General features: G+C 47.1%; 1 protein-coding gene across 23 annotated transcripts in view; it reads right to left on the minus strand.

Annotated features, from left to right (window-relative positions):
- FGGY (FGGY carbohydrate kinase domain containing) overlaps nt 1-23,454 on the minus strand; it is a 378,492-nt gene that overhangs the window by 341,254 nt on the left and 13,784 nt on the right. For 17 of the 23 annotated variants that reach the window (XM_014844657.3, XM_070509761.1, XM_070509762.1 and 14 more), the window contains exons 2-3: nt 16,064-16,278; nt 3,195-3,306 (exon numbers count right to left, since the gene is read on the minus strand). In XM_014844657.3, the coding sequence (XP_014700143.1) occupies nt 3,195-3,306; nt 16,064-16,264 (313 nt within the window). In that variant the 5' untranslated portion in view covers nt 16,265-16,278. Of the gene's footprint in view, nt 1-3,194; nt 3,307-16,063; nt 16,279-16,395; nt 16,563-20,942; nt 21,168-23,454 lie in introns of those variants that run through there. The other 6 variants (XM_070509784.1, XM_070509781.1, XM_070509782.1 and 3 more) reach the window with 4 other exon arrangements.

A 23,454-nucleotide genomic window follows, 5' to 3' on the forward strand; every position in this document is an offset into this window, starting at 1 on the left:
TACGTGCCAGGCACAGTGCTGAGTGCTGGGACACCAAGAAGAAGGTGCCACAGTCTCGCCCTTACAGAGCACGTGGTCAAACGGAAAGGGTGGTCCCCAAGGTGTGTCGCCTGCCAGAGCAGGAGTACCAGACACAGAGCAGAAGAGGACGAGCACAGAGACGGCCCTGGCCAGCTGAGCCTGAGGCTGCACAGGAAGCTTCTATGAGGCAGGAAAGCTTTCATTTAGTTCTGAAAATGACTGGCCATTGGTTAGCTGGCTGAGCAAAGAGCGAGGAAGGAAGTTCTACACCAGAGACATCACGGGAAACAGAGCACAGACCCACGAAGGTGTCGTGTTGTAAGAGGATTGGAAGCAATTTGGTAGAGCAGAATGTAGTTCATACAGTCAGTCTACCTAAGGGCAGATGACGCACCCACGTACTCATTCAATTAATATTTGGAACACCTTACAGCTGTTCCAGGCATACTTGAGGGAAATTACTATGATTCAGCAAAAACATCTAAATATTAGGTTTCTGTTGCAGGGTAGCCTAGGTAGTAACCCCTTCTCCAACCCCAAATTACCACCCTTGGGCCCTCTTCCTCCCACAGGCTCCTGTGGTGGGATGACCCACTGGAGCCATGCTCTGAGCCACGTGGGCTTCAGGGGTCAGAAGCACCACTGTCCAACCACAGGGCTGTTCCGCTCTTCACAGGGAGAAAGATCAAACGGGGAGGCTGACAATGAGACTGGTGTTCCTAAGCCACTGTACTTAATTTACTTGGGATTTTTTTTCTTCCATTTTTTGGTTGCCATCTAAAGCTAGTAATGGTTTTGCCCATCTTGTGGGTTTGGTTTTAATGGTGATAGTTAACTTCCTGACCCCACCCCTTGATCCTCACAATTACTCATTTAACCAATCAAGAGTTGGTCATGCCATGGAGGTGGAAGTCTTTAAAGAACCTTTAAACCAGCTTTAAAATTTGAATTTCATTTTCCAGCACAGAATAATCCAGTTCAGATAAAATCTAACCTTAATAGAACTTGCTGAAAGGCAATGAACTGTTGAGGGCGCCTGCAGTGGATGCATTTCATGAATGGGGACATTTGAATCTTTTAGGTGGAATGAAATTATTTCAACACTTATAATTAGGGTTGCAGCCCAGCTACCCTTTTAATAGAAGGGCTGTAACAGGAGGCAATTCTGCCTACAATGAAAAGAAGATGGCACCCAGAGAGGGTGTGTATGTAAGCAGGCTTAATGAGGAACTCTCTGCTGCTGCTGCAAGCGCTCTTGGTCCTAATATTAACTGTCCATTCATGTGTACCCAGTGATTCTCCACGTACTAGAATTACCAAGGAAAATTTTTAAAAACGCTGACGGCCTAGCCTCACCACAAGCCAACTGAATACAAATTTTGGGGGTAAGCCTTATGAAATGGTAATTTAAAAAGATCTCCAGTTGATTCTAATGCACATCCAGAGTTAAAAACCACGCATTTCAGCAAATTAGAAGGTAAAGACTCCTTTGAACTTGGGGCTCTTAACATCTAAAGTCCCACCCAAAATGAGACTTCCTCCAACAGCATCCCTAACAGACCGTCACCTGGCCGCTACTCAACGCCAGCCAATAAGGGAAGCACTGGCAGCCTCCCCAGGCGGCCAGCTCCATGGCCAGCCCTGGCTCATAACCGGAAAGCGCTTGCTGCTGAGCTGAGGTCTGCAGGCTCCGCCCCGTTCCTTTGGTCTCTGCTTTCTCAAGTGGCCCAGACCAGAGCTGCCCTGCCCTCCTGGGCCAGAACAGTGTCCACTGAGCCAGTGGTCAGCCAATAGGAACAAGGACCATTCGTACTCATCTTTGAAGCTCCAACACTTAATAAGACAGGGCTTGACACACAGGAAATGCTAACAAATGTGGCAAAAGGGGAAAAAGTATGCACATGTGTGTGTAAAAGATGGTCACCATTACCACTGTGTTCTAACATCCATTTGCATACTTTTTCAGCACATGTAATTTATAACAATCCCTGTTCTATGCATGAGGTCCATAGAAGTGAGTGGGACACATTCTCTTGACTTAAGGAAGAAACTGTTCTGAGCATTCAGGTGTCAGGTCCTCACTTAATTCCCACAGCAAAGCTACTGTTTCATTATTCCGATTCTTTCAGAGGAGAAATTCTTTATGTAGAAGTTCAGCAACTTGCTCAAGGTGTCACGGCTCAGCAGGGCTGCTGCCTGGCTCCGGGGTGCCCCAGCATGCCCCAGAATCCACAGCCGCCAGTGAGAGAAAGGCACAGCCGCAGCAGTGTCCACAAATAAGGTTCTTACACAATCCAGCCCAAAACACGTCTGCAATGGCTATCTGGCAACAACTGAGTGACAATGCCGAGAACTGCACTCTTTCAGATGGAACATGCAATTTCCAGTGCACCATAGTCTCCACCACTCCCAAATGTCTTCTGCTCATTAAAAGGTTAAATATCAGTTGAAATTTATCTCCACATGTGTGCTATTATTTTTCTCAAACCTGGCCTACTTTACTCATTCATGTTACCTACCTACCCAATTACAGACTTTTGGGTTTGCAACTTCAGCACTGGCATCACTGGCTAAAATTCCTCAAAGGGGACACATCCTCACCCATGAAAAATTTCTGATGGTGAATTCAGTGGCACTTACATTTGAAACAGCTCATTACTGTACTCACAAGTGTCTATTAGAACAAGATCATTAAACGGGACTACCCTGTGGTCTGGCAATTGAAAATAGAGCTGTCGTCTGTTTCCAGCTTCTGAGTGACACATGGTCCTGCCTGCCTGACTCTGTTCCCTTTGAATGGACCTGGCTCCCCGACTCACATGAATGTGGCACAGGAGCTGCAGATGCAAAGTCACTGCTGGCACTGGCCCCCTTCCTAGCAAATGCCAGACCCCTTGCCTGTTTCCAGGCCACCCACTCTGAGCTAAGGACCCCAAGTCCTTCCTTCATCAAGCTCTCTAGTGTGGCTCTTCTGTTTTATGGAGCCAAGCTTCTCTCTAACCTTGCCCCTGATGTCATTCCACTCCCACCAGCTGCCTCTGGGACATGATTTCCAGCCTCCGTGTTCCACCTTTGAGTCTCACTATGAGCAATAAGAGACACCTGACCTCATGTTCCACCTGGGCCCCCGCCAGTCCCCAAACCAGGGAAGAGAGAGGAAGAAACGGTCCTACCTTCAAGGTTCACTGGCAGAGGATGAAACTGCTTGTCCAAAACAACCAGAGAACACGTGGCGTCAAACCCGAGCCCCCGAACTTGGTTTACGTCGATCCCTTGTACCACTTTCTATTTTAAAAACAAACAAAAAGCATAAATTACAATGCAGGGCTTTAAAAGATTGAACACAGTTACGACTAGAAGAAAATGAACCACAGAATAGAAAAAATATTTACAACATTAAACAGATAAAGATCAAGATGACTAAAATATCAGAAGATCCTATAAATAAGAAAAAGACAACCAATATAATTTGAAATAAAGCAAACGGAAAGTCACTTCACAAAATAAAAATAGTCAAAGAGCATATAAAAAGATTTCAAACTCCGCTACATAAATAAATGCAAATAAAATACACCAAACTTTGCTTTTCATATTGGGGACAATGCGAAAGATCAACAGATTACAGCAGCGGCAAGAAAAGGAGAAGCAGACTTTCTCTTACATTATTCTAACAGCGTAATAACTCAGACAAATTTTGAATAATAATTTAATAGTATTTATTAAAATTAAAAACACACAGGGGCTGGCCCCGTGGCCGAGTGGTTAAGTTCGCGCGCTCCGCTGCAGCCGGCCCAGTGTTTCGTTGGTTCGAATCCTGGGTGCTGACATGGCACTGCTCATCAGACCACGCTGAGGCAGCATCCCACATGCCACAACTAGAAGGACCCACAATGAAGAATATACAACTACGTACCGGGGGGGCTTTGGGGAGAAAAAGGAAAAAAAATAAAATAAAATCTTAAAAAAAAAAAAATTAACAACACACAAAACTTTTGGCCCAGAATCCCACTTCTAGGAGCCCATCTTAGCAAATGATTAGGATGAGGAAGTAAAGTTATATGAAGAGGAAGGTTACCTGTAGCCCTGCTTAAGGACACGTTTAAAAATTGGAAAAACTACTTTTTATTAAATAAACTATAGCACATCTATAAAACAGAAGATTCTATAGCCATTAAAAAGAAAGAGGTAGAGAAGCAATTTCTGGGTGTGGTAGTATGAAGAGTTAGCAAATAAAAGTATGAAACTGGACAAAATCACCAAAAACAACCAGTTTGGGGCTATAGAACTTGACCAAAGCCACATGACAAATTGAGAAGCATTTATTCTTGACAAATTAAAATTGTAATTAAAACATTCCCACAAGAAAAAAAAAAAAAAACTCTAGGACCAGGTGGCTTCACTGGGAAACTCTGTTAAACATTCAAGGAAGAAACCATACCATTCCCACACTAACTTGTTTAGGATATAGTGAAGGAGGCAACATTTTCCAGCAAATTTTACATGGCCAGTGTTACCCTGATACCAGAGTCAAACAAACACATCAAAAGAAAGGAACACTCCAGACTAATCTCTACCATGAACACAGGCGTAAAAATCCTTAACAAACCAAATCTTGCAACATACAAAACATGCATTAGGCACCACGATCATGTGGGGTGACCCCCAGGAATGCAAGGGTGGTTTAATATCCCTAATGAATTAATGTATTACACAGATTAACAGAATAAAGCACAAAAACCAAATGATCATCTCAACAGATGTAGAAACGAATGAAACAACACACTCAGTAAAGCAAGAAAGACGGGAACTTCCACAACCTGACAAAGCGCATCTACAAAACCTGCAGCTGACTTAATGCCTTATGGCAAAATTAATGATTCCTCCCTCCTACAAACAAAGGAAGGCTGTTGTCTTCCACCACCTCTATTCAACCTTGCACTAGTGCTTCTAGCCAATGCGATAAGGCAAGAAAAAGAAATTTAAAGCATACAGATTAGAAAAGAAGATATTAAAATGCCTTTTTTTGCAGAAGACACGATTTCATATGCAAAAAATCCTAAGGAATCTAACAAGAAAAAAAAAAGCTAGTAGAACTAATAAGCTTAGTAAGATCACAAGATATAAAATTTACATTAAAAAAAGTTGTATTTCCATATACTAGCAGCTAACATCAAAATTGAAATGAAGAGAATAATTCCATTCACAACAGCATAAAAAATACTCAGAAGTAAATTTATCAAAAGAAGTTCAAGGCATATACCCTGAAAACTACAAAACATTGCTACAAAAGAAACTACAAATTGGAGAAATACGCCCTATTTGTGAAGTGGAAAATCCAACATTGTTAAGATGGCAATCTCCTCAAATTAATCCACAGATTCTACACAACCCTTATTGAAATCCCAGCATGGTTTTTTCTTAGAAAGTGATAAGCTGCTCCTAACATTTAGATAGAAATGTAAACGACATAGAAAAGCCTAAGCACTTTTGAAAATAAAGAATAAAGAACAATTATGCTCCTGATCTCAACTTACTATAAAACTACCATCACTAAATCAGTGCAGCATTGGCACAAGAATAAATTCACAGATTAATGGAGCAGAACAGAAATATGAAAAATAAATGCAAATATTTACAGTCAATTGCTTTTTGATAAAGGTGCCAAGACAATTCAATGGGGAAAGGACACTCCTTTTCACAGCAGTGCTGGAACAACTAACTGCTCATATGAAAAAGAAAAAAAAAAATCAAAATCTTTACACTTTTAGATTTTAACCTCACACCATACACAAAAATTAATTCAAAATGCATCATATCACTAAACGTAAGAATTAAAAGTATAAAACTTGTAGGACAAAATCTTTGTGACATGGATTAGACAAAGATTTCTTACAAAGCAAGACATAAAAGAAAAGATTGATACATCTGAAATCATCAAAATTTTAAAATTTTGCTCTTCAAAAGAAATCCTAAGAAAATGAAAAGATAAGCAACAGATTGGGAGAAAATATTTGCAATTCACACATCTGATAATAGATTTCTATTTAGAATACACACAGAACTCTTATAACTCAATAATAAAAGGACAAACCACCCAATTATAAAATGGGGAAAGGATTTAAATATACACTTCACCAAAGAAGACAAGCAGCCAACAGGCACACGAAAATATGCTCAAGATCGTGAGTCATTAAAGAAATGCAAATTAATATGACAATGAGATACCATTACATACCTACTAGATCAGCTATAATAAAAAACATTGACAATACCAAGCATCAGAAAATTGTGGAGAAACTGGAACCCTTGTACATTGTTCGTGGAAATGTAAAGCCACTTCGGAAAACAAAGTTTGGCAGTTTTTTAAAATATAACATCACACAACCCAGCGATTTCACTCCTAGGTATCTACCCAAGAAAAATAAAAACACAGCCAACACAAAGGCTTGTACAAGAATATTCATAATATCCCCAAACTGGAAACAAATCAAATATCCATCGTGGCTTAACCAAATGGTACATCCACAAATGGAATAGCGCTCAGCAAGAAAAAGGCACGGACTACTGATATGGGCAACAACACAAATGAATCTTCAAAACATTATGCTAAGTGAAAGTCAGACACAAAAGAAGGCATGTTGTAGGTTTCCATTTATATGAAATTTCTACAAAAGAGCACCTATAACAAGACAAAGTGGATAAGCAGTTATCTATGACTGGGGCAGGGAACGGACTGCAAACAGGCAACGGGAATTTTGGGGGTAAAAAAAGAAGTGCTCTAAAACTGGATTATGGTGATGATAGCACACTGTGTAAATTTAATAAAATCACTGAATTATACATTTAAAATGGATGAATTTCAAAGTACGAAAATTATACCTCAAGGTGTTAACTATTAAGAAAAGGTAAGCTATAAAAGATGAAATGGAGAGATACCATCATATATTAATAAGGTGAAAACAAAGAATGTCCGAGTGTTAACACGGTCGCCTCCAAGAGCAGACACAGCAGGTGGAGGGATGGCAGGGTCCCTTCATTAGGTGATTTTTAAAGCTATAGAATAATAGATTTATCGATTAATTCTACTTTTTATTTTTGTTTCTATGGTTTCCCATCTTGAAAAAGCATCAGTGACCATAATCATTAACATTTCCCGTTAACTTAAAACAGGATAACCACCTTTTAAATCCCACAAAGCTCAACCCTGGAGCGCCCAGCCTCACGGAGACGCACAGTCCTGGCTCCTGTCTCCGAGCGCCAGCCTTGTAATTCAGCATTCTAGCTGTTACTATTTAATATGTTCTTCAAATACGAGCTACACACAATTATTACACATTTTCGCCAGAGAGAAACATTACATTTTTTTCAAATAATAATACAATACATACTAAAATACTCCTATGGATTGAGCACCTGCCACGTGCCAGGTGCTCCACATACATCACCTTAGCTCATCCTTACAAAGCCCTCTGCAGAAACATTTAGCATTTCCACTTCATAAAGAGTAAGTGGAGGCCTGCGGAGGGCAGGGGGTGAGCAGGCCCCAGAGACTGAGGGACTTGAACTGGCTCCTGCCACAAAGCCAGCAGATGGCAGAGCCAGAATTCAAACTCGGAGCCTGGGCTCCATCGCACACACTGCCCGCCTGAGCCCTCAGAGAAGTCTTGCTGCCCAAGAGACGACTGCTGTGCAGTGGGCTCGCGCTCTGGGGAGAGCATTTGCTAGTGATCCCCCTGTGACCGCTGGCAATACCTCTGCCCACAGCACCAGGCGAAGGCCCTGTGTGCCTTTGCTCTACTGACCGATCCAGACTTCGAAGAGCGTGAGGACCGAACCGAAGTCTCTGTCAGGCAGCACGACCTCACTACAGTGAGGCACAAAGACCTGGATTCAAATCCCAGCTCTGCCACTCTGGCTATGTGACTGAGGGCAGGTCACAATTCCAACCATTCCATCACTCTCTCGCCTTGCTGGATCATGTCTCTATGATAGGCACGGCTTCCTCTGCCTGGAATGTCCTTCCAACTTGGCTTGCAAATCTCTGGGTAGTGGCTAAGATCAACGGTGTTGGGTGTAGACTGCCTAAGTTTGAGACCAGGCTCAGCCACTTACTAGTTATATGACTGTGGGAAGCCAGAAAACCAGTTTCCTAGCTGCACAAAGCCATGACTCACACGTACACCTCCTAATGATGTTATGAGAATCCAGCAAATTAAGGTGTGATTAGCCTGACATCTGGTATTCAGTGCACAATAAATAGCAACCATTATTGGAGTAAATTAGCTGCCTCAAATCCTCTTTGAACTCATGAGGCATCAATCAATCAATCAATCAGCCAGCCCTAACTTCTGCCTGCCATGCGGCCCTACTGGCCTCCGGGCCCAGATTGCCCATGTCCGACTTGGGCAAGCCCATCTCACACAGGCCTGCAGTCAGTCAAAAGGGGGACTCGGGAGAAAATGCAGCAGGTTCAACAGAACCCAACACCACAGGCAGCTTTGGAGTAGAAAGGAACGTAGCAGCCACCTCTGGTTCCAACTCCACCACTTCCGGGTCAGGAAATCCTGCACGGATCCCATGACGCTTCCGAGCCCGTTTCCTGAGAGTGAGAGGTTCCCCCTGGGTGAGCATCAAAGGCTCCAACTGGTGTAAAAGTGCTTTGGAGCCGGCAAACCTTGTAGGAAATGTAAAGGACAGAAACCCACTTGAGCTGCCTTATTAATTGTGTCTACGGAGTTTTCTTTATGGACGAAGCATAGCATAAATGCATCAGTTACTCTTCATGTAAGCACCTATAAAAATGATAGGCAAACAGGACAGCAATTGAAAAGAGTGGATAGACTTCAATCTTCCTAAGAATTATGGTGGGAGTAACCTTTCAGTAGAAGCCAGGAAAATATTCTCTTCAAGCTATTTGATGAATCTCCTCTGAAGGCAAGCAGAGTTCTATGCTCTAATCACAGCCTTTCAGCCACAAAGGTTCAGTGTTTCCAGCTCTAAAATAGAAAGTTGTCACAAGGAACCGGAAGAATAGTTGTGACATGCATTTAAACCTGATTTGGTTAGGTAGCCACTGTTATTTCCCCACCTTATATGGTACCGCCTTACGATCATGCTTACCCATGAGTGGGACCCCTCCCCCTCCCAACCCCACTCCCATGTAAACCATGCCAGAAAGATGGCTGTCAGGGTCACACTCCCCAGAAGGCCCCTGGGACTTGACCCAGTGACCTGAGGATTCTTTTTTTATACTTTTATTAACAGAAGAAGAAAGCAGTCTAGTAAACTCACCCTAGCAACTTGGCATCAAGGGAATTTCCCTGGCTAGAGAGAAAGCAAATTGCTCTTCTAAAGAATTTCCAGAGAAGATTTCTGTAGCCTCATGTGGTAGCCTGGTCCATGTCTAACAACTGTCAGCTCGTAGCTATGGGGCAGCACACAAATATTTGGGGAATGGCCTGTGTACGGCTTTGTTCTGACTATGGGAACTGGGTCCATCCCGCATGTGTTTTAAATCAGCAGGCTCTGCGCTATTGGGTGGGGCGAGCACGGTGTTCCTTAGAAACCCGACAAACACCGGAGAGTCAGAAGCATACCTGGTTTCACCTTTAGCTCTCTTTGGAGCAAGGGCCCAAGCCTGGGACTCCTGGACAGAACCCAGCTGGAGCAGAGGCCGTGTGGCCAGTACTATATTCTTTAAACCTTGATTCGAACGCCCGTGTCAGCTCCGGGGGTGCGTGTCAGATTCTGAAATGCACGCTCCCCTCAGGCTCACCACTCCCCAGTGCCCACACAATTCAAGTAGTCACTCATTCCATCAGTCAGCAAACACAGTCAAGCTCCTTCTAGGCTCAGGTTGTGCGCTCTCCCAGGCATTTGGGAAACAACGGAGAGCAAAACACTAAAAAACAATTCCTTGCTCTTTGGGAGATTACATTTTAGTAGGGACAGACAACAGCTAATAAACCAAATAAGTTATGCAGTGTGGGTACAGGACACTAGAAAGTGATGAGTCATGGGGACAGCACTGCTGGAGAAGGGGAGGGAGCTGCTGAGAAGGCAAGATCGGAGGAAATGCTTGAGGGACCCAAGGAGCTGACCTTGTGGAAATAGGGGCAAAGTGTTCCAGGCAGGAGAACAGACAGTGCAAAGGCCTGAGGTGGGAACAGCAGTAAGGCCAATATAGCTTCTGTGGGTGTTTGTTACCTGCAAGGGCCATGGAGGCACTCAGTTCTGCAAAGTCTACTCCAGGGACCAGTGAAATGAATAAATCCAATCCTGGAACATTACCAACACAGCATCCTAGCTTAGGTGTGGTGCTGCCCCTTGAATATAAGGTGGGGAGATGGAGGCCAAACACTTCCACTTACATCAGTGACACCAACAGTCTTCCAAGAACGGAAACTCTGAAACTGCCTCCGCCTCCTTCCTCTCCATTGTCACCGAGTCCTGTTAGAGCTTCCTCCTCTTGTCCCTCTCGTCTATCCCTCACCAATACTCTAGTCCAGCCAGGCATTATTAGAGACACTAAGCACCTGCATGGACCAGGCACAGAGGGTGTGCACTGCACAAGGCGCAGGGCCAGGCTTCCTGGAGCTTGAGGTTCAAAGGACTCTCAGACTCCAAAACCTCCTCAGAGGAATGAAACTGCCTCCTAACGGGAGCCTTGACGTTCAGTTTCTGTTCCCTCCAAGCCATCCTGTCGCCATCTGTCACCAGGCTGGTCAATCTGAAACTCAGGATGATTCTAGAGGAGCTCCATATTGGCCTCAGAGCCAGCTGTCCTGGGTCCTAGGACCCTGATGGTGCTGCCATCAATTCTAGTCTCCCCTCTTCCTGCTACTGGAGACCATCTGAGACAGCCAGGACTGGCTCCTCAACACCCACCCAGCACTTCTGTCCAGACGACTCCTCCAGTTCTGAACATGCTCTCTCCGTTCTCAAGAGTCACTTTCAACCTGCCTTCCTTCCTCAGGCTTCCTGCACTGACTGGGAGCTGGGAGGTACCCATTTCTTTAATCACACATTCTGTTTACGCTTCCTGAGTGCACTGCATGTTAGGACCTACATGAGTAAACTATAGGTCCTGCCCTCCAGAAACTTAAAATCTCGTGGAGAAGATAGATATTAATGCAAAAACCAAATGATTTTATTATTTATTTTATTTCATTTATCTTAGTTTACTATTTGATTTATATAATGATTTCATTATTCGATATTAATCAAAAAATGAATGATTCACAAATCATGTGATGCTCTATGAAGAAAAAGTATAAGATACTGTGAAAACATTTAATAAGTGAAGTAAGGCGGCTGGAGGTGGTACTGGGCGAGAAAAGACTTCTTCCTTGAAGAAATGACTTTTGAACTAAATTTACCACAGCACTATCCAATGGAACTTTCTGAAATGATGGAATTCTATATCCATGTGGTCCAATTGACCAGACACCAGCCACACATGACTACTGAGCACTTGAAAGGTGGCTAATGCATCTGAGGAGCCAAATTTGTAACTGCATTTAATTTTAATTAATTTAATTGAAGTAGTCACATGTGGCTAGTGACTACTGTATTGGATGGTGTGGATCTAACAATGAACAGGAGCTAAACGTGCTGGTGGAAGGCAGGAGAATGTGCAGGCAGAAGAAAGAACCGGTGCATGAGTCCCGAGGCCAGATGGAGCACTATGTGATTGAGGACATGGCCCAAGGAAAGGGTGGCTGGAGCGCAGGGAGCTGAGAGAAGGTCACGAGGTGAGCCAGGAAGGTAGGTCCAAACCAGGCAATGCAGGGCCCTGAAGGCCAGGTTAAGGACTCTGAGGTCTACGCAAATGGCGGTGTGATGCTACCGAAGGGCTGTGAGCAGAAGAGTGACAGGGTCAGGTTAGCAATAAAAAAAAGTCACTCCAGCTCCAAGAACAGACTGGAGCGGGGAAGGGCATATCTGAGGAGATCAGATAGGTTCTTAAGATAATCTAGACCAAGATGAAGGTGCATGGTGTTGGAGAAAAAGAGAAGGCATCGATGTGACCCATCCGAGTTCAGGCTGATCGCCTACTTCCTGGGGGACCCAGGGAAAGTCACTTAGGTGCCCGGGTCTCAGCTTTTCTTTTCCACTGTCAAACAGGAGTAACAATCCCTTCCCCACTTACCTGTTACGACAGTCAAACAGAGATGAGTGTGCTTTGTAAACCATACAAGTTCTACGACCGTAAGAGGGTAACGGGACTGCTCAGTCCCAGGGCCGCTCCCTCTTCTGCGCCCTCTCCCTCCAACCACTGCTCACATAGCGCAGCCCAGAGCAAAACGGCACTTCACCGGCTTCAGAGGGGCTGGTTTTCTCCATGCAACTGAGCCACTTCCTCCTCAGGGGCAGAGAGCTTGCCGCATACCTCGCCTACACACGCCAGTGCCCAGCAGAGTGCACGGCATAAATGTTTGCAGACTGACATCAACACGTGCCTGCTGGCTGAGTGACTCCCCAGCTTGTCCTCTCCTTCTTCCTGACGGAAGCTGGTACTAACTGTACGCTAACTTGCGTGGTCTGGCCTGTTGGGGTGATTGAGATTTGTGGCTCCCTTAAAATCAAGGATGGTGTACATGTCCAGTGCTTGTACATTTCCATGGAATCGTTTAGGTGTGTGGGCACCAAGCCAACACAGACCTGCCAACGTCAGGGGAAGTGGGGAGTGGGACAGAGAAGTGGACTTGGAGCCACCCCGCTTGGGGTCTAGTCCTGCCTCAAACTTATTAGTTCAGAGCCTCAGCATCCTCTTCTGTCAAACAGGAAAAGCGGCAGTGTCCTTCTTACCTCAGAGTTACCGCAACAGTTCAACAATGTGGGGCACGCCAGAATAGTTTTGCTTCATTTGTTTCTAGCTCTTAGTATCATTAATTCTACACCAAGTTTGTGCCACATGACGTGTGAGATGCTGGGGACACAGGGATGAATCCATGCAAGAGCTCAGCTCAGGGTGTAAAAGGGACCAAGCAAGTTACCAACTGAAATGCAACCTGATAAGGGCCAGACCACGAGACGGGAAATGGAGGGCCCGGGGCAGCACAGGGGCCTTCTCACCCTCTCCCTCCTCTGTGGGTGGCAAGGGAGGGCAGGGGCTGTCAGAGGTCATTGGGAAGGCTTCCAGGAGTAAGGAGTACTTAAGCTTACCTTATAAGGTGCCCAGGAGTTGGGCAGGCGAAGAAGGTGAGAGAATATTCCAGATAATCAAACAACAGAGACATTTCACTCATTCATGTATTCAACATGCACGAATCGGGCATATCACAGGCAAGGAACTCAAGGGACTCAGAGATAAAAAAGATATGACCCCTGATCGGAGGGCACACTGTTCGGATGAGCAGCCAGCCAGGTGAAGGCACTGGCAACTCAGTGTGGTCAGTACAACCACCAAGGGAAGCTCAAGGGTCCCCACAGAGTGGTAAATTCAAAAACCTTCAGGGAGCTTAATATAGTTCCCAAGCAGTGGGCATGCACAGGGAGATGAGGCTGGAGAGAGCTGCACGGGGCAGAGCCGAGGCGGGCAGCCCAGCCCTGCCTAGCATTAGTCACGTGACCTTTGGCTAGTTACTTAACCCTTTCAAAGCTCATTTCTTCCAGCTCCAAAACAGAGAGAATAATAAAAACTACATCAAGGGGCCGGCCGGTGGCGTAGTGGTTAAGTTCACACGCACGGCTTCAGCAGCCCTGGGTTCACAGGTTCAGATCCCAGGCGTGGACTTAGTGCTGCTCATAAAGCCACACTGTGGCAGGCATCCCACATATAAAATGGAGGAAGACTGGCACAGATGTTAGCTCAGGGCCAATCTCCCTCACCAAAAAAAAAAAAAAACCTACATCAAGAGGTGTTGTGCAGATAAAGTGATGGGTATACAGTGTTCAGCATGGTACCTGAACATAATGAGTGCCGAAGAAATGTTAGCTGCCATTACCATCATCATCACCATATTATTATTATTATTGTTATTATTAACTTGACTAAGGGGGGAAAATCATCTCAAGCAATGTGCTCTTGAGCTCACAACATCCTGAGGTCCTCGAGACAGAAAAGACAAGTCAGGATGTACTTCATGTCACTCTGTCCTAGACAAGTGATTCTCAAAATCTCACACAGGAAGATGCCAAACCAGAAGGGGAGGCAGTGAATCTCCCCAAGAGGGGCCTCCTAACTGCCTTGACCTTTCAGGATTTTATTCATTCTCCTCTATAATCCACTCATTTCTGCTACGTCATCCTCCTCCTCACCATAGGAAGAGCAGTGCTTGCTCACCTCCAGGCACCGTCCCAACATTCTGTATGCATTAGCTCATTTAATCCTCACAGCAACCCATGGAGATACGTACAATTATCATTCCCTTTGTACAGATAAGGAAACTCAGGCAAGAAATCTTACACAACTTGTCCAAGATGACAAGCCGACCAAGGCTGGAGCTGGGACGCCAATCTGGGTGGTGTGGCCCCAGAATCTATGCTACCTCTCCAATTCACGAATGTTTCCCTTCCTACACCTCACCAGCAGTGAGGTCCAAGTAGGTGTGATGGCATCATGCCACCCTATGGTTCTGGAGCACAGCCACAGCACACTCCACGTGAGGGGCACAGCTAAGGAGACCCAGCAGCCTCCCCAGGTCTGCGACAGTGGGAGGGCGTCGCTGAGAACAAATGCCCAGGGCACTCATGTGGCTACCAGGGCTCACACAGACAATGAGCTGGCCGCCACTGGGAGATGATTAAAAACCCGCCATTGAACCAAGCTGTACTTAGAGCAGATCTGTTTTAAAGTAGCTTTTCATCAGGAGATTATATTTTCTTCTTGACAATTTCCTTAATGGCAAGAAAGGCTACATGTTAGAAGAACAAAGGAGACCCAAGGGCAAAGAGTCTAAGAGTCTCACCAAGGCGGGGGCTGGAGAGGGGAGGAGAGGAAAATTAAACAGGCAGAAGAGAACACATGCCCCTCTTTTATTCCTCTACACTGCTCCGGAGCTGCCCGCCCCTCCTCTCTCGGCCTGCTTCTCAGGGGCACTAGCAGAACCCAGGGCTCATTAAAGTTTAAACAGACGGATCGATACGGACAGAACAGTGAACTGTCCATCTGCAAATTACCAAGCCCTTCATGAATATTTCAGAACGAAACTAAGAACAGGGCGAAGAGAGAACCCAGGGCTTGATCTTTCCCTCTGCACAAAGAGACAAAAGCACCTCTGCCGTCTGTCCCTGATCACCAGGATATAAAACCAGACTGCCAAGTGAGACTGAAAACAGACAGTCTGGCCTGGCATCCCTTCCCTCCCCAAGCCAGCATGCTGACTCCAGTCTAAGGCCCCTCAAGACAAACATCTGCCTGGCAGAACTCAGAGACACTCTAGCCTTACCCAACTTCCTTGCTTTCTCAAAACACATCATGTTCTCACGCCACTGTGTCTTTGCATATGCTCTTCCCTCTGCTCCAAATGAGGTTCCTCTCACTTGTCCACTTGGGAGGCAGGACAGTCCAGTGACTAAGGGTGCAGTGCTGGAGTCAGACTGCTCAGGTTCCAGCCCTGCCTCTGCCACTCACACGTGGTATGGAAGTTGCCCGAGTCACCCAGCTGTCCCGTGCCTGTGTGTCCTCCTCAACAAAGTAGGGGTGTTCACGGTACTACCTTCACAGGATCGTTGTGAGGACTCAACTGCACAAGATGTGTCGACATGTTACACAGCCTTGGGCACGTGGTGTAGGCACAGCAGGTGTGAGCCACGGCCATCAGCAACTTCCTCCACACTCGGTCACATGTGTCCGCCCTGAGCCCCTCGAGCGAGCCCATCCTCGGCCCCAGCTGCAGGCACCTCACTCCCAGCGCCCATCGTGTCACACTGCAGTGGTTTACGGGTCCCTGCCACCAGACCGTGAGCTCCGCAAGGACAAGGCCTGTGTCTAAAGCCACCCCACCGCTGTCCCTGGTGCCAGGTAGACACAGGCACACTCAGCAGGTGGGCAGAGGGGAGTATGTGCCAGGAGAAAATGCCACACTTCTGCCCATACCTTTGTGACAACACAGCACGCGGCCCAGATGTCCTCAGACGACTGCTCGTGGTGACTGAACTGAGGCTCCCACTTGTTAATTGGCTGGTCTGCGAAAGCCAAAAGGACGCCCCTCTGGTCCACAAGAGCTGCACGGACGCTGCCCGTCCCAACGTCCACACCCACATAGTATCTTCCTGGTTCCTGATCTCCACCGGACATCGTGGTCCCTTCACCTGCGGTGACCAAGGGCAAAAACAACACGAAGTCCCATGAGTCTGCAAGGTCAGGCACAAGACATCTTGACAGTGGGAATACAGGGGGTGCAGTCAACTAACGGCAGCCGCGGTTACCTGCTCAACCACCAAAAGCACCCAGGCTCAGAGTGAGCTGACGGGCGCGGAGCCACATAGGGGAGCAGAACAGGCATGGCCTCAGACGTGGAGTTTGGGAGTCAGATGTTAATCATTTATGAACTGCAAAATTATCTGAGCAAAGTCGTGATACCAGGGAAAAACTGCTGAAAGAGTAAATAAACAGTTGTCAGAGAACTGAGGGCCCGGAGAGAAGAGATATGAACTGAATTTCATCAGAACAAGGACGCAGCCATGGTGCTGAGAAGGAACCTATCGTCCCCATCATTGGTTCAGCAAGTGATCCACTGAGCCAGGTGCTGCGAAAAGCCATCCATCCCCTCCGCCCCTCACTACGACTCTAGCAGGTGAGAACACTGAAATCTCTTTTTCACACGTGATCGAGGTGAGGCTCCAAGAGACACATAACTTTTTCTTTAATGCTAGGTCCACACGCCTATGACCTTAGTATAAAGATGCACGTGCAATGATGGAGAAACGGGTCTCTGAGAAGCTAAGGGATTCACCGGGCATGGCTCAGAAGCAGGCTGGCCCCAGAGGCCCCCACCGGTCTCCCACCGTTTCCTTCCTTACCAGCCCCCAGGGCAGGTCGGGAGGAGAGGCAGATATTCTGCAGTAGCATCGTGTCATGTGTGAAGCGACTGCAAAGTGGGAAGCAGCCTTGAGGGAGGCAGGACTAGGAATGTCAGACCGTTTGCCTCCCCACAGACGCCCGTGAGTTACAAGGAAATGTGAGCAGAGAACACTCAGGATTTCTGGGCCTTCACCGTCACTCTGAGTCCCTTTGGTCAGCTCAGCCTGCACAATGCAGAGTCTCACAGAGGCTTTCATTTTCCAGATGGGCCTTTCGAAGAATCAGAAGGCGCCCCAGACAACGGGGCTGGTGATCTCATACAACTTCCCGGGCGAGCTCGGGCGGTCCGGCGCCCAGAGCCCGTTTCAACCGCAGCAGCCATCTGGGCCCTTCCACATCAGAGGTGCTGCACGCCCCCCAAAGCCACTCTTGGGGACTCTAAAGCAAAGTTGGCCGGCAGATACTCAGCGGCTGCTTCCTGGATATTTATCCCAGTCAAAAACAGCTACATTAAAAGTGATTGCTTCTCACTTAATCACAATGACTTCCCAGCTGTGCGCGGCTTTGGCTGGCTGGCTCCCTGGCAGGTGAGAGAAAGTGGGGAAGCCGTCATAAGAACATTTGCTACCTTCCTCTGAGCTCTAGAGAACAGCTCTCAGGCTCCAGCCCAAGGGTCTTCTCTCCCTCGCTCACAACCCTTCGGGAGGGGGCTCCATGGGACCAGTGGCACCAGTTTTCAAACTAGGCATTCCTTCATTCAACAACAAGGCCTTTCTTCAAGCCACTACTCAAAGAAAATTTAAATAAAGCAGATGAAAGCAGAGCTGCCCTGCTTGAAGCCAAGATCAGCCTTGCCCGCCCCATCCTGTCCAGCAGTCCCTCTGCTGGGCCCTTCCTCAGGACTCAGCACGGCTGACAACCCTTGGGCAGGGCTGTCTCACTGCCGAGGCCCACAGCATGGCATCCCTGGGCCTCCTTGAGCTTCCCATGGCTGTCTGGCCATGTCTAATGCAGCTCTGCCCGTTCGTACATCAAGCTCCAGACATCTGACCCCCTCACAGGTTCTCAAGGGCACCACACTGCTGTGGGGCTGGCCCACCCCTCGTCCTTGCTCTTCCCTTCCACGCCTTCCTCGTTTATCTGCTGGGGCCACGGACTGACATTTTAAGATCCAGCTCAACCATGCCCTTTTCAGGGAAGACTTCCTTGCCTTTCTCTGTCCCTTGGTGCCCCCAGAGTACCGTGTCCCTACTTTCTTTTAATACTTACCACCCTGAATTGTGATTTTATTTGTTTCTATGTCTGTCTCCCCCACCGCCCTGAACCTGAACAAAGGAAATTACTGATTTCTGCATCCCCAGCTCCTAGCACAGTGTCTGCTACATAATCTCTTCTCAATAAATGTTTTCTGAATGAACAACTAAATCAGTGAATCAACAGCAAGCAAGGATGGACAGGTCCACGCTTTAACAGTTCGAATTCCTGTTTGTACTGATAAGCACGAGTGTTTTTGTCTGGATTCTGATCTGTTTTCTTCATTCATCCAATTAACAAATATTTATTGGATGCTTATAACCACATTTTATTAATTCTAAGACACTCATTTTTTTTTCACACTTAGCTTCTCCAAAATCAGAATGGATCTTACAGTCAGTGGCATCTTAAAATTAATTGACAGCATCTTCTTTCTTTCTTAGTGGTATATGAGGTAACGATGCATCTTGCAATCTACAGCATCTGAGATTTGAAAAGATAAGGGCTGTGCCAGGCACCCTGCACCTGCTAAGAGCTGAGAACACAGCGAAGGACAGCAGCACAGTGCACTGGCTCAGAGCTTCCCGGATTTCCTCATCTGCAAACAGGGGGAAGGCTGGCCAAGCCAGCTGCCCTGCCTCCTGCTACTGGCCACACACACCTTGCCTTCTTGGGATTCCCTCTCTGAGCTCCCCACTGTCTCCACTGGGAAGGGCCCCTGGGGGGCTGCTGCTTAACACTGATCTTAACAACTCTCTGCCCTTGGCTGGAACATTCCAAGACTATTCTAAACACTTCAGGGAGAAACAAGGAAGTAAAAAGGAAACGAATAATCTACACAAACATTCTGGCTTACACAAACCTGGGTGGCCATTGGCCAGGTTTCTCTCCACTCCTGCCAGCCCCAAGGACAACAGAAGTGCCCCGGGGGCTGGCCCAGCTCCTCAGCCCTGGGTTCCTCACTTTTGACTCTGTGTCTTCCACTGCAGGGAGTATGTCATCTTACCACCCACCACCCAGACATCCGGGGTTCCTTCCAGCAAAACGCAGAGGCAGGCCTCCCCCTGCCGCTGACGCAGGGCTCCCCCACTTCTGGTTTCTGGAGCCATCTCTTCCCTAAGCAGAGAAGAGCCCCCCCGTCAGGAGAGCCCCACAGGGTGTGGGGCGTGGAGCTCCGGCATCAGGTGGTTAACTCCCCGCCGCCCAGACCACAGCCGCACCCCGGCCAGCCCTGTGCCTGGCACACAGCAGCAGCTCGACAAGCCTCCGCGGCTCCGAGGAAACCTTTATAACCTATGTGGGGGAATCAGTAAAAGGTGCCACGCTGCCTGTGTATCTGATGCTCACAGGACCACTTTTAGTCCTGACAGCAGCCCTCGAAGATGATCACAGTCACGTGTCGTATAATGACAACGACACTTCAGTCGACAACAGACCACACGCGACGGTGGTCCCATGAGATTAGTACCATAGAGCCTAGGTGTGCAGTAGGCTACACCATCTAGGCCTGTGCAAGCGCACCCCATGATGTTCACACAGCGGCAAAACCGCCTAACGAGGCATTTCTCAGAATGTATCCCCATTTTTAAGTGACGCATGACTGTACTATTATCACCCCCATTACTGATGAGGAAAATGAGTCCTAGACAGGTAAAGGAACGTGCTCCAGTCTGTCAGGTAACCAGTAAGTAATGGACTTCAGAGCAATCCCATTCCGTCTGGCTCCCAAGCCCCTAACTGTTCTCAGGATGCCATACTGCCTGATATGCCTCCATTTACTAAGTCTATTTGCCAAGGGCTCTGCAAGGTGCCCCTGCCTACTTTGTCTACCGTGGGCTAGCTCAGAACCCAGGTAGTCGACCTCCAGAGACACACCCTTCCCCAACGCCAGGCGGCCTCTCTCCAGCAAACCACCCGTTCTAGACCATATCATGGAGGCATCGGTCAGGAAGAGAGTCAATCCCATGGGAACGAGGGCATCGTACCCTCCCAGCATCGTTCGCATACACCTCCTAGTTCCCGTTTTTCTAAGAAATAGATCCTAATTAAATATTTCAGGTTCACCACGTTTCCCATGATTATAGTTTTAAATGACCTCTTTGTGATTGTTTCCAAACCTGGAGCCTGGAAGCAGGCAAGCAGAGAAGTGAAAGCCTTTGGGTGGCTTCCCTGGAACTCAGCCTGGGAGTCCCAAAAGCTCTGCCCCAGGGTTTCTTGCGGCCCAGATCCCTGCTCTTCCCTCTGTGCCCTTTGTTGCTGGGTCACGAGCACTCTCTGCTCAGTCCTGGACTCCAAGTACATCCAACCAGCTCCTCTTGGCCTCAAAAAACGAAGAAACAGCAAAATGGAAACCATTATTCCCTTTTTTAATTTATTTAAAAATAAGAAAGGATTCGGATCCCTGTGTGCCTGGCACTTTCACACATGTATTAATCTCTTCCAACTGAAATCCCACCAAGTGGGGAAGCCTATCCCCATCTTACACCTCCGTGGGCTGCGGAAATTTGCCCCAAGTCACATAAACAGTAAGCAGCAGCCCCCGGATTCGAACCCCAGCCTCTTATGGCAAGTTCAGGACTCTTTCCACAACACCAACCTAAAATTGAAAAACAAACCCTTCGATAACTTCTTCAGTAACAAGACTAACCACAAATACAACAACTAGCACTTACTAAGCTCTGCTCTGCAGATCACCCACCTGGTTCTGCGATCTCATTTAATCCTCGCAACAGCCCTGTGAGATAAGCAGTACGAGCTCATTTTCCAGTACAGGAGACTGAGGTTCCCAGCCAGAAAGCTGTTGAAGGTCACAGAGCACAGAACCAGAGGAGCTTCCATCGGTGTGGCTCCACAGCCTGACTGATGAACGGTGCGAGTCAGAACTCTGGGTCCATTCATTCTTTTTTAGGCAAAGATGAACACCCTAAAAAGAACAACGGATGGGGTACAGCGAGGGAGGTCAGGCAGAGAGAAATTAGGACGTGGACTGTGGAGGCCACAAAAAGTAGAAGATAGGAGAGAAATTCGAGCAGGCTGCACACAGTCCTGAGCCAGATGGAATCCTCAGTCCACGGATGCTTCCAAGGGCGGAGCCTCCTCCCAAGGCCCAGCACGGACTGGACTGATCTTTAGCCCCTATTCACTATCAAAAGAGAGCTCTTATGATAAAGATTCATACGGTTCATTAAAGAATAGCCTGGATAAATATTATTAGAAATGTGCCACAGGAAACCACAGACTTCACAGCTGACTCTTCTGCTCAAGTGCAGCGTGAAAGAAGGGGAAAGGACCGCGGATGGGAGGGTGCTCTGCACAACCGTCTCAGCAATGCTAAGAAGGGCTCAATGCAAGGAATCCCGGGCTGAAAACCCATCATTTAGGGGTGTTCTCCTGTTTTTTTGCCCCTTCTTTTCCCTTAAATGACCTAACAGCAGTATTACCGCTTCCTAAGACCACGGCCCTCTAAAGTGAGGCACTCACCTTCAGTCCTCTTTCTTAAAGAGCTACCACGTCAGGATCGATGTGGGCACAGTGTCCACAGAACCATGTCCCAGGGATCTGGGAAAGAACTCAACATCCTCTTTCAGCTTTGATCTCTGAACTTCGCTGGGAGCTCATGTACGTGAATCCCACACTATTTATTTATTTAGCTATATTGCAATCAGGGGGTTGGTGGGTTTGGGAAGAAAAAGATAACAAGTATGCTTGGTCACATCAGTCTTAAGAGAAAGAATTAAACACCACTTTAGATAAATCTCACATGCTCTAAGATGGTGAGAAAGTCCAGGATGGGAAGGAAAGGGCTAATTCGGCAATAATAATTGGTTCCCTATTGGCTTTACTCGCAAGACACCTGGGAGAAAAAGTACAGCTTGCGGACAGGTGCTTTTCCTCCTAAAATGAAAAGCTGTCTCCTCTGGCTCCATCTCCTAGGGTTCTTTGGAAGATTAACTGAGAATATATAACTGAAGAGCCCAGCATGGTGCCTGATGGACGAGACATGCTCAGGAAGCAGCAGCAATCATTAGGACTACCACCATGTGCCAACCTCCTTTCCAACACCAGACCACCTCTGGACACCCACAGTCTTAAATTGCATCATCTCTCCCTAGATGTTCTCACCGTACCTCACCGTACCGCTCAAATGCCAGCAAACAAAGCAAATATTCAGTGCTTTCTCTGTGCTAGAACACTGGGAATAGGAAGCTGAAAAATATATGATCTCTGATTTTAAAGAGTTGACAATTTAATGTAAGAATTTGATTTTTGAAAGTCAAATGGTGGGTGATGCCTCAAGCTTTCCTAGTTTACGTACTTCAAGCTAAACCTAAGTACCGAGTAAAAGTGCATATGGCAGTAAAGTGGCTTCACGTTGCCACCAGAATCCTAGCCAAACTCCCAGGGCTGAGCACGCTATTCCAACTCCACCTTTCTCCACAGAATGCAGAGGCATTCGACGGTCAAAGAAGTACCAGTTTACCGCTTTCATCACCATTCCAACCACTAGACCAGAAACCCAGCATCTTTCATGACGTCGAGGATCTTCATGCTTTGGACGGAGCCCATTTTTAAAGACAAACATGAGGTGATTAGAGAAGGGGTACGATATTAAATCAGCAGGAAAGTTGGCTGTCCTGTTCATTTCAAAGTTGGATTCGAAAAGGCAGAAAGGTCAGGTCTCACCGTATCCCCCTGCCTGCCTCAACGCGGCAGCCAAAAGGGCCAAAAGGGAGCCAGTCCCGCACGGTGGCCGGGAACCACTACCCTGCCAGAGCCACACAGACGACAGCACAACAGCTGACACACAGAAAACACAGAAATCTAACCACGTTGAGGCCAAATGCACAGGACAGGTCCTAGGGAACTCACGATGGAAAATCTGACTGATCACACGACATCCCCAAACAGCAATCAACGGTGCCTGAGAGCAAGGTAAACGGTGGATCTGTGAAACTTCCCCGACTCTCTTCTCTTCAACCCTCTGAACTCCTGACTTGTTATAATGCCCTTCCAAGCTATTCTCTTTGCAGAGAAAGGGACAGTTCTCTTTATAACACCCATCTAGGTATGTGCTGTTCCTCCCATTTACAGGTGAGGACACTGAAATCCCAAGAGGATCAATACCCAGTTGATGGCACAAAGCCCATCAAGAAAGGAGCCCATATTCCAATGCAGGTGTTCTAAGCCAGAGCAAGACTCTTGCTACCATC

Source organism: Equus asinus, chromosome 5 (genome assembly GCF_041296235.1).
Source record: "Equus asinus isolate D_3611 breed Donkey chromosome 5, EquAss-T2T_v2, whole genome shotgun sequence".
NCBI classification, from domain to species: Eukaryota; Metazoa; Chordata; class Mammalia; order Perissodactyla; family Equidae; genus Equus; species Equus asinus.